This window comes from Apis cerana, linkage group LG2, assembly GCF_029169275.1.
Source record: "Apis cerana isolate GH-2021 linkage group LG2, AcerK_1.0, whole genome shotgun sequence".
Taxonomy (NCBI): domain Eukaryota; kingdom Metazoa; phylum Arthropoda; class Insecta; order Hymenoptera; family Apidae; genus Apis; species Apis cerana.
Window position 1 is genome coordinate 4,874,892 of NC_083853.1, and position 12,069 is coordinate 4,886,960.

Below are 12,069 nucleotides of genomic sequence, written 5' to 3' on the forward strand. Positions count from 1 at the left end.
TTATATCGGTAGATATTTATCGGTCGTCCTTTCGTTTACACTGGTTTAATCGAACCGATCGGCCAGCCCGTTCATTAATCAATTTTGAGGGTTACTGTACGCCCACTCGCCACCCAACGCGCTGAAGTCTTCATAAATCGTTGCACTATTAGCGAGCTAGCTAGCAGCTATTCCGGATAGATGGATACTTAGGTGATAGAAACACTTATCGGGTTTATCTTTCAATATGTATTTATTGTTGTCTATTTTTTTATGGACGAGTGATAATATATCTAGGATAATATTAGGTGTTCGATATAGGTAATTAAATAAATCTAGTCTGGTAATTTTTGAAATTTGAAGAGAGTAGCAAATATTTCTTTTTTTTTTTTGTGGAATATGGTCGTATATTTGAAAAATTGTTTGAAATCTATTAGTCGTATCTAATGCGGTTAATAATATCATTACGACATAACTGATTTCGTATGACAAGTAATTTTCTATATTGGTCGTTGTAATTAATTTTCTATATTGATCGGTCCAAATATTACAGGAAGCCGTATCTATTGTAATATAATGATCATGTAATTATTTGAGATTATTATTTGATGAAATTATATAACAATATATTTATGAGTGAAAATAAATTCAATATGTTGGTAAGATTTATAATAATGATCGGTGTGTTGGAAAACGTGAATTGTAATTTTCATTATTTTCTCCGATGCAAAACGAGGGAGGGAATGTGTGTGTGTGTGTGTGAGGTAAATAAAATGAAACGATATGGAATATCAATTATAATTAACAAATCTGTTTAATTATCGATATGATTCAATAAAATTATTATTAAAGTAATAATAAAAACATCAATCGAAAAATACGAATTTTCAAATAAATTGCTTTACGAAAGATGAATCGTAATACAATATTTAAATCGAATCAAGTATGATTCTTTTACCTACAAAGTTTAATAATTATACGTACGATTATCCAAAGAGTTTCTTGAGATCAACTCAGGGGCCGCAATCTGCGGTACGGGCTTTACGACCCCGGGTTCCCGAGTACATGGGCCAGTGATTGGCCTGTGATAGCGATTTCCGTTGGAAATTCTTGTGGGATTTTATAGTTTTGTCAACTGTCGTGGGACAAGTTCTTCAAGATGGAAGGGGTTTTCGAGGAGGTGGTAGAGTAATCTTGAATATTTTAGCTATTTTTGCAAAATGAAAAAATGATAGGTTTGATAGATATCAAAAAGTCGAAATCGTTCACTTTCTGAAATAGAGTTATAATATATCTGATTCAATGTGATGAAGTTTTAAATTGGAAAATATTGATCGTGACAGTGTTCGTAATTAAAAAAAAAAAAAAAACTTTTATCAAAATTTATTAGTAAAAACATCACCGTTTCTATAAGCAGATTTATACGCACGAGTTATAAATATTTCTATTCGTGGAGATTAACTTCAGAAAAAAAGAAAAGAAGGAAAAGTTTCAAATTTCAGAAAGTTAACAATCGCAGGATCATAAAATCATATATAATTATCCGTCCACCGCTTAGTGAAATTTGCACGAACTCTAGAAATTCAACTAGTTGCGAATTCAACAATGGGGGGAGTTTACAAAGAGATTTTCCCTTCTATTAAACAAATTGTTGTCTCCCTATTCGAGGCCATTCGTATGAGGCGACGCAGGTAAGAGGACAATCCGCGACAACGTGTATTCCACTCGCGTGGCGCTTTTTGTTCCCGCAATGTGAAAACAGCTCGGAGAACAATACGCGCCACGGAATGCGTGACTGTTAATATGAGCCGATGACAGATTTTAAAAGCTACCCCAGCTCAAAACGCGTGCTGTTGTGCCAACAGCTCGTTTCCCTTCTATTCTCGCTATAACGCGGAGAAATATGTATTTTGTTTTTTGTTTTTTTTCTTCACTCTAATTCCCTCTTCTCCTCTCTATCCTTCTCTATGGTTTTAGTTTTTTTTCTCCGCAATTTCAATTTTTCATTCGATGCGACGATTTTCATGCATTTGGAATTGTTGGAATATATTTTATAAAATTGAAAGCTCGAGGAATTTTTTTAGGAATAGCTTGTCGATTCTGTAATTATTCTTTTGCTTCATCCGACAATGAGATCTTTCGGATTTGGTTTGTCTTTTGCATATTCTCTTCACTTAAATGCTTATAATTTATCTAAATATCTATTTTTTAGATAATTAGGTATCTAGAAAAGCATTTCGTCTATTCATTTTCTGATTTTTTCTATTTTTTTCTGCTCAATTCCGTTCCTCCTTGTCCCCGTCTCTGTTTTCTCTTAGAAGTACTTTTGATATTCCATCATTTCTTTTTTTTTTTTTTAAATACATGTATATGTGCAATTCTAGTTGTGTTACCTGGACACAACAAGCGTTTGTTGCCATGCTCTCTCTTTTTTCGAATTTGCTTGTTTTCACGTGGTCCGACACGGACGTCGTTCGATAGCCAACTCGCTCTTGTCGAATTTTAAAAATATATAACGCCAATTCTGTCTTTTTTCCTTTTTCCTAAATTGTTTTATTAACCATTCGAGAAGCGATTAGATGCTCACTTTGTTTCGAATTTGTTACATCATTTTGAAATAAATGGTAAAGAAGCGGTTATATTTGAGAGTAAAAGTTTAATAATCGCTCTTAAGAATCCTTTTTCAAATATATTGAGAACGATTGTTTCATAATCAAATTAGTCAAGGAAAGTTGGTTGAAAAACCCATCCAAATAATAAATAAAAGAATAATAAGAACAATACAACTCGAGAAAGGTTAATAATATCCGTACAATTAATTGAAACGAATATTAATTATTAAAAATGGAAAATGGACGATTATATAAATGAATCGAATTATGAATTTAATCGAAGAAAGAGGAGGGAGTTTGTCACGATGGAGCAAACGAGGCGAAAGAAGAAAACGATGTGACAATCAGAGAACAGGTTTTGCCCGGGACACATCTGGTCTCTTATTTTCATTTTCTCCCTGAAATCATTTCCTTCCGTTAACTGAAAAACTCTGCGCGTGACGTGTTGGGGAGGATCGCGTCGCCATTTGCCCTCGCAATCCGGTCATGTTAAAGAAACCCACGAAAAAAGCAATTAAATAAGAACTTTTATGAGGAAAGTTCTCTCCAGGTTAACCGATCTCTCTTTCCCTCCGCCCCTCCTCTCTTTTTATATTCCCTTCCTTTCTCCTAGCAAGAAAATTTACTTTGCAACTTAACTACCGGTGGTTTTCAACGAATGATAATGACGTAGATCTCCTTCTCTGTCGGTAAAATTTCCAACTGACCGAAACTTGGACCATTCCATTCTTGAATGAAATGAAAGAAAAGCAATAGAAAAAAAAAAGAAAAAAGAAAAAGGAAAAATATACCACAATGGTTAATAATACGTTTAAAGGATCGAATCGAACAATCTTCTTGAGAAATCTTGGTCATAAATTGGCCCAATTAATTGTGCAAACTCTACTCTCCACTGTCATTGTTAACCTTTCTTACTGTTTCAAAGAAACAGTTCGATTTAACTCTTATTTCGTTTAATATATCGCGTATCATTCATCCTCCACCACCTCCAGGATCGATCCAATCGTGTCGTCTCAGCTGGCAAAAGAGCATTATCTTCACCCGACCAGATGAAGACTTCGACAAACAAAACTACGGTATAAGCGGCAGACAATCGTCGCACTTTCCTAGTCTCGGAGACTTTACAGCCAATTAAGACTCAATACAATCAATATCAGCGACTATTCAAACGATGAAACAATCGAAATGTAATTGCGTCGTCCCCCGATCCCTCTGAATAGCAATTCATTCTCCAAAGGCTACTTCCTCCTCCCCTCTCGATTCGTTTTTCTTCTTCGTTTTTTTTCTTGCTTCTTTTGTCCCTTGTGTAGAATCTTCTTAAATCTCATATCTGCTCTTCAAATTTCCCCAAATGCATCCTTTCACCAAATCTGTCATTGGTGTAGCTGCTAGCTTTCCATCTTGAAAATATTTTACCGTTACGATTAATGAGAGTTCTTCTTGCTAAGTCCCCAGAGATCGAAACGATGGTGATAAAATTGAAATTATTGTAATGGAAGCTCGATTTATTCTTTTAATGATCGGTCCCTGTGGAGAACAGACGATGGATCGATGTACGCAAGTGGAAAAATGTTTAAGTTTCGTATTTACGATTTAAAGTTCTTTCAGTTTTGAGAGATGTTATTCAAATAAAAAGATTAACTTAACTTTGAGTTAATTTATGTTAAAAATTATCAACTTCGTTACACGTATATTTTCTTTCAAAAATTAAATTTCATAACTTGGAATTCGTAAAAATCATTTATTTTTGAATTGAAAAGTAGTGTAGATGTTTGGTAAAACGATAATCGTAAGCATAGGATAGGATAAATGGGAAACACGTGAGAAAATTTCATATTCAAATCCACATCTTCTCCGAAATAACAAAGTGGTTATCTCCATTCATCTTGGCTTCTTCTTGTCGCTTAACATCGTGCAACGATCCACTTCTCAATTCTTTATTTTCCCTGTTCGCATCAAGTAATCTCGTGTAATGTCTCATTCCAACCAAAACATTGATATCATTTCTTTCAATTTACAACTTACAACACCTGCACATTATCATGATCATCATAAAACCAACATTACTCTATTTCTCCCTTCCGAAAAATGATGAACGTCACTCGTTATTAAGTTGGAATAAATCGCGTCGCGATGACATCGATAACCCAGCGTTGAAATTATTGCCAACGTGACACCGGTTATCATTTCACAGCGTTTGCAACTCTCTTAAAGATATTACCGCCATCCGTGCCCCCGTGAAATCGCGCAAGTTTCTCTTAATGACGAAAGTGGAGCGAACTCGTATCACGAGTCGATAGGAAAAGGGGGACGGCGTTTCACCGCGAGGGAAAATTCCTTTGGCGCGATAACCACGTGGTTAGAGAGGGGGTGGTCGGTGTACATAGAGTGAAATCATGCGACTGAACGAACGGCGGAATCAAGAGTGTTGTCGGAAGAAACCCATGGATTGCGAAGAACGGAGATTACCGATGAGGGTAGAGATACTTGGGCGGAGATTGAGAGGGTGGTTCACCCTCCCTCGAGCTTGGCTATCCGCGGACAAGCCCAAATCGCGCTACCCGTCAGAGCTACTGCGAACCTTCAAACTTACATCAACGAAATGAAAGAGCCCTCGGATCCTCTATTTTCTCTCTCTGTTCCCGCGTTTACTCTCTTCCTTCACTGCCAAAAGTTGAGATATCCGCGTCTGGATCGCGCTCGTATTAAGCGAAATTCGCGTGTTTCGAGAATTCGCCGCAATGTTTTCACTTGGTTTACGTACAATAGCGATCAAACAACGAGAAGGTTCGAATGGACGTGCGTTATTGCTGTACGTGCATCCATGCGTGCGATACGTTTCGACCTTGCCTTTAGGGATTTTCGCGTACTTTATCATATCTGTTGGTCGGTGGAAGGTAATGTTGCTATTTGTTCAAAGAGAAAGTTGTTGAAGTTGATCTTCCGTTTTTTTCTTTGTTTGATTCGAGAATTTTATGAGTTGATTCGATGGAGTTGTCATTGAGGTAAATGTTTAATAATTCTTTTTTTAATTTTCATTTCAATATTTCTTCGTTAAACGATATACAAGGGATATGAGGACAATATGCGATCTTGTATGATTTGTAAAAAGGATAGTATTGATAAACGTTATCAATATTGTTTAGTAATAATCACGGTGAAATGGTATAATAAAATTATCGTCGATCTCGCGCGAATCTGTCAAAAGAAGTAAAATCGTCAAATAAGAAAAATAAACCGAGATAAAGATTTCTATACCCAGTACAGATCAATTCGTAACAAACTTTCGTTCGAATTCTTTTTTCTCTCTCTTTCTTTCCCTCTCTCGCATATTCACATAAACAAATTTACACAGATCTTCGATGCATATGTTCATAACCGGTTTCGCAAATATTTGGCTTTTACCCGGTGGAAGGACAAACTTGAGCCGACCGTGCTTTTTCAAATATTTGAAAGGTCGCGAGCATTTCCCGCCATATCGATTCGGCTTAATTTCTGCGCTACGTTTCCTTGACGCGTGTTCGATCCTGGTAAAATATTTGTTGCTGCACGTCCCGCGTATTTTATGCACGCGCCGGGATGGAAGAAGGGAATATGGTTACACGCGAAAACTTTCTCATCGAGTTTCGATATTTGGCCAAGTTTTTCGAAACGCTCCTCTTCCTCTTGCAGTTTTCGAACAGGAACCAGATATTTTGCCCGCGACGTACCGAAAAGACGCCTTCTTCCTTCGCGCGAATCGGGCGTAAAATCGTTTAAACGCAGATATTCGAATTTTCCGTGAGAAATATTTAACAGTTCTGGCCTCGAACAAATTTTTGCGGTCGTTGAATTTGACTGCACTATTTGTAAGTTATTTTAAACTTTATTAATGCGAGATAACGCGAATGTATTTCGTTTAATATCTCATTTTGAATTTATCTATCTGTCTGTCGTATCTATCCATAAATGGAATTTGTTTTTTATTCGTAGGCTGTAGATACTTTTATTTTATTCTTGCAACATTAAGAACGATAGGTTGATTAATTAAAAAGTATACGATTTAATTTAATACGAGTTAATGATCAATTAATGATCATCGAGGAATCGTAGTTTATCGCAAAAATTATATGAAGAGTACAAAAATTTAGATAAGATTCGCGATTTTTAAAGAATAGAAGAAGGAGACTCTTCTCAGTTTCACGATTCTTTCGATTGTTCGTAAACAGATACGTAAATCTTAGCGTATCTATTAAACGAATCTTATCGCGCGTATCTGTTCTTGCAAAATATTGATATTATTTTGGGATCTCGATACGAATTCCATCGAAGTGAACAAATTGGAAAACATTATATCTTTTATTTCTATTTTTAGTGATTAACAAAAAATCTTATCGATCTTATCGATTAGCCTTGGGTATTAAAAAAGAGCGAACGATTAGAGTAATAAAAAGTTCATTGCGACTTATAAAAGAGAAGACGCGTAAATTTTCAACTGCGAATTATAAGGAATTATTGACAGGAAATCACAATTTGAAAGTATCTTTGTGATAGTTGCGACGCTCTATTTCGCGGAGGAAAACTCGACCACAATTTTTCACGAAAATGAAATGTCACGCGAAACGAGCCACGCATCCGCGGCTTGCTTTTGACAAAGGATGAGCATTATCACTCTAATAGCGATGCACTCGCATTGTCTGCGATTCTTTAAACTTCGTCCACGAGATGCATCAATAAACCAATCTCCGTTCGAAATCTCCACTATTTCTAGCGACGTTCACGAAATTACCTCAAATGCAAATTTTTCAACCATCGTACAAATACGTCTGCGACTTTGCATAAATTTCCAAACGCATAAATATCCGCAGTGGCCAAGATTCGAGTCCTAATCTGGTCGAACAGAGGGGTGCCGTATTCTTCTCCCCGCAGAAGATCGGAATTAGCCGCGCGTCTTGGCGGTTTCCTTTTTCACGTTGCTCGCATGTTGAGCGCGTGTGAAACGTAGCCGCGAGATTCTTCCCTTCTTTCGATTGCAAAAAGGGAATGCAGGGAGGAAGAGAGAGAGAGAGGGATAGGACCCCGGCCCGGCTAAGAAAAGTCGAAAATCTTAATTCGGGGGCGGTGCCGCCCCCACGATGCGATAGGCGGTGACTCGTAAGCGGCGATTGGCTTGCGGCTGGGAAGGGGGTGAGAGACCCGTCTACGGGGGTGGAGGAGATATGCGCCGTGACGCCGGGACGTCGGCGTGTTCACGTCCGCCCGAACCCGGTCCCCTGTGCGCCAGAGTACGACAGTCGACGCCGGCCGTCCCGAGCGTGCAGTCGTGGGAGCTGTCGTCGTCTTCGTCGTCGTCGTCGACGATCTCGCGCGTGATCGTGTTTTCTCTTTCGAACCGAGGATCACCAACCTTATCACCTTGCCGTCTCGAGGTCGTGCTCGTATCGTGTCGCATTTTTCACGATCCCTCGTCGAATGAATAAATAAATAATTGAATAGATCGAGGAGGGAGGAAGTTTGGATCGCCGTTGGATCGATGACAACGCGTGTCGCGTATCGGTTTCGTGATGGTTGCGCGTGATCTGTGACTGGTATTAGGATGAGGGACGTGATCTTCTATAAAATCTTGACCTAGAGGGGAACAAGTGCGGTCGAAGCACGGTGGAATCGGATCATCGGATCGAATCGTGTGAGCTGGCCGATATTGATGATCCGCGTTTCGATGGAAGGTGGTGGTCCGGAAGGGTCTTATGGAGAACGTTCCCGGTGGATGCTGATCGACGGTGTTGCCGATAAGTCGGTTTTAGATCCGAGCGGGCGTGCGTGCGCGGAGGGGGGGCGACGTTTCTGTGGATCGTTTCGCGAGTGGAAGGACGACCTTGAGAGTTCGGGGGAGGAGAGGAGGGACTCTGTTGGTGTGTCTGTTCGTTGCGGATGCGGATCTTACGCGGGTCGTGATTGTGACAACGAGTTGGCCAATTTGCAGCCGAGAATGCTGGTGCTTGTTAAAAGGAGGAGGGAAACGGGTTTCAATCTTGTGACGAGGATGGCGGCAGTCTTTGTTATCGCGTGCCTCCTGCTGATGGACACTCGGCCGACGTCTGCTGCCTTTAACAATGGTTAGTCATTTTCATATTTTTCCTTCCTTCTTTCTTCCTCCGTGAAATCGCCCCTCTTCTCGCGCAGACTTCTTTGTCCAACGCGATTCCTCACTGTGTTCGAGTTTTCGTTTCCTTCGTTTCTTCAGTTCGAGAAGATTCCGAGTAGATGTAATTAAATACGATATTTGGATCGTAATACTGGATTCGACGAATGTTGTAATTGATTTTTTTTAAAAAGATACTTTTGAAGAAAAACACAAGATTCTCAATATTCTCGCCTCTTCGTTCAATCGAAACTTCGTTCAAATTCCTACGTGGAATCGACCGACACTCGCTTCTATCGCAAAAGATTAAAAGTTAAAAAGAAAGACGTTCTTCGTTTCCAACACAATTTTGCATAATCGTTGGATAATCGTTTCAAGATATCTCTCGTAGCTGCATCCAGTAATAGTAATTATCGTTTATTTCACTGGATGACAAGCAACCTAGACGGCTTATATCATCGCTTCCACAGATCGGTGGTCAATCAATTTACCTATATCGTAAACTTCATCACGATCGACGTATATAAACGGGTCCACCGTATATTCCCTCCTGCCGAGCTCATATCACCACCCGTGGCTGTTTGAACGACGATTTAAACGCGCGCGGCCCGATCAACGCGTAATCTCGGATTTCATTTTGGCTACGTTAAATCAGGAAACCGACAACGGTGCAAAGTGTTCCCGGAAATTATAGCGTGTCCAAATGAAGCGCGTCAAAGGAGCTTTCATTCCGTGGGGAATATATATCGCGTCGGGATCGATTTTGATAAAAATAGCCAGTTAATCTCGATCATCGAACTGAGAATTTTGATTTGATTTTGACGAGGGAAAATCGATCGAAATTGTGAGTGAGCGTTATAAGGTGAAACGAAAAGTTGAAGATCGATCCTTACGATTCTTAATCATAGTTGATATTGCAGTCGAATTATTTCAATTACTTGATTGTAGGATGAAGCTTTTACTTGTTTCTTATCAATTTGATAATATTTTTAGTTTTGATTCATTATGATAATAATAATAGTTGAAAACAATGTGAAATTATTATTTTTGCTGCAGTGAAAGCAACTGGAACATATAATAAGAATTTTGTTTTTATCCCCTGTGAATATTTTATTCGTCATTTAATTAAATTTTTCTTTTATTTCATACGAATGAATATTTCATTTCAAACAATCGAGAAATTATTAAATTTATTCTCCATCGATATACATACATACACGAAAGCGATAAAAAGGTTATTGTTAAAGCGACTGCAAAAAAAAATACGATTCAAAATGGTTTGTACCACACATATGTATACATTCGAATTTAAAAAAAAAAAAAAAGGAAAAAAAAAGAGAATCCTTCTGCTTGTTAGAACCCATCCACGCGAGAATAAACTCATCGAGTAAATTCACGCGCGAGTGCCGCATAAATCATTCATTCGAAGTTTTACGTACCTGCGTCACGTATGATTTTCAGTAGAGGAGAGTATTATAACGTATGTCTCTATAAAAGTTGCGTAGTAACGTCGTTGTTCACGACTGGATATCTCGTAAATATGCGATCGAACGTTAAGGGAGGATTAAAAAAAAAAAAAACGTATTGAACTAGGATTAAATGTTTCAACGAGCCTTAATGACACGTGAGGAACACTCCTCTCGTAGAATTATTCAAAGCCAAGAAGCGACTGGTGCTTCAACTTGTTCATTTCTCATTGAGATTCGCTTTCTTCGAGCCAACCTTTAAAATTTCACGCAACGAAACTTTTCTCCCCTTTCTTTCAAACCTTCTTAAGGGATGTCAAAGCGGAACATCCTCGGAACATCGTGTTTCTCGCGAACTTTCCTCCTCTTTCGAAATCTTTTCGAAGAATGTCAAAGAGGAACATCCTTGTAACATCATCTTTTGTACAACGAATTTATCTTTGTTTTCTCTGAAATCTGTATCAAAGAATCTCGGAATATTCCTAAAATATCCACATTACCAAACTTTTTCTTTTCTTTCTTTTGAATTATTAAGTGTTCCGAGCAATTATCTATTTTAGATTTGAATATCGATTATCATTTAATCCTAGCTATTTTAGTTCTCTTACTTGGATTTTCAATAATCAAAATCTAATCTAAATTAACCCGTCTACTCTTGGTACCAACTTCTTGGAAAGTTTTCAAAGCAGTCTTTCGAATATCCTCAAAGAAGAAGCTCTCTAGAACATCGTCTTTCACCCCATTTACCTGTTCGTGTAAACACTCAAAGACTTCTCCCAGGTGATAATTCAATCCGGCCATTTTCCCGCGTTAAATTCATTCCGCGAACTGCGAAACAATCTCTGGATCCTTTGTCCCTTGACGTGTCGGGCAAAGCCCCTTTGTTCTGCCTCTCAGAGATGGCCCTCTTCAACCCTCTGAACGACACCTTCCCTCGTACTCGTAAGCGGCACGCGCGGCGCAAAAAGCTCGTTTCGCTTCTAATACCCGAGTCCGGTGAAATTACACTTCAATGGCGAAATTGCGGCCACGGAATGAGCTACCAGGTAGCTCGTTCCCCATGCATAATTCATAAGCGAGGCGTCACGGTGAGACTACGGCCGATAAATATTTTTTTCGAAGCTGTAAAAGTGCATGCAAATGAATTGGCCCTGGTGTAAGTACATTGCTCTGCCTACCACTCACACAATTGTTATTCTTGCATTTCTCTACTCGTTTCCAAGTCGAGAGTATCAACAAAATGATTTCGTCATTCACGTGATCGATGGTTGTAGCTATTGTTTAAGCATCGGATTTCTTGCTGAGATGATCGGGATAAAAGTTTCTTTATATTCTTTATATTCTCTAAAAGTATTCCTTATATTTATCGACAATCGAATACTTTAATAATTTATCGATCAAAGCATCGAATAAGCGGAAGTAACTTGTGCAAAAGACTAAAGTTGTACAAAGAGGTTGATCATACTAACAACAATTTTTTTTTGCGGTCACTGGAATGAGAACCGGCAAGGTGAAATAAATTTCGTGATAATATAGTCAGTGACACGGCGTGGCTCGTCGTTTAGAATCCGCCTTCTGTTTCCCCATCTTTTTCCCTTCGCTCTTCCTCTTCGTTTTTACCTCGTTTTGTTTTTCGTTTCTCTCCCCCTTTCGTCCTTCATTTCTATTTCCCTTCTCCATTTTCGTTTTCTCCTCCTCCTCTCCCCCCTCGTTTTATTCCCCATTTTGTTGTTTCCAGTCGCGCTCCTCGATTTGCTTTCTCATTCTTCGTTTCCGTATTCGGGGGACGATGATTTACCGATCGCCACCAAGAGAAACGCGGGTGCTGGCATGGCAATTTTCGCGTTCGCTTGTAACGCTTTTATTCATACCGTTGTCGAGTTTTCCGCGA

The 12,069-nt window shown here is 38.8% G+C and overlaps 1 protein-coding gene across 13 annotated transcripts in view; it reads left to right on the forward strand.

Moving 5' to 3' along the window:
* Positions 1-7,826: 7,826 nt before the first annotated feature.
* Positions 7,827-12,069, forward strand: part of LOC107997758 (lachesin) — a 307,455-nt gene continuing 303,212 nt past the window's right edge. For 4 of the 13 annotated variants that reach the window (XM_062071869.1, XM_062071872.1, XM_062071868.1 and 1 more), the window contains exon 1: positions 7,845-8,686. In XM_062071869.1, the coding sequence (XP_061927853.1) occupies positions 8,275-8,686 (412 nt within the window). In that variant the 5' untranslated portion in view covers positions 7,845-8,274. Of the gene's footprint in view, positions 8,687-12,069 lie in introns of all 13 variants that reach the window. The other 9 variants (XM_062071866.1, XM_062071873.1, XR_009828952.1 and 6 more) reach the window with 6 other exon arrangements.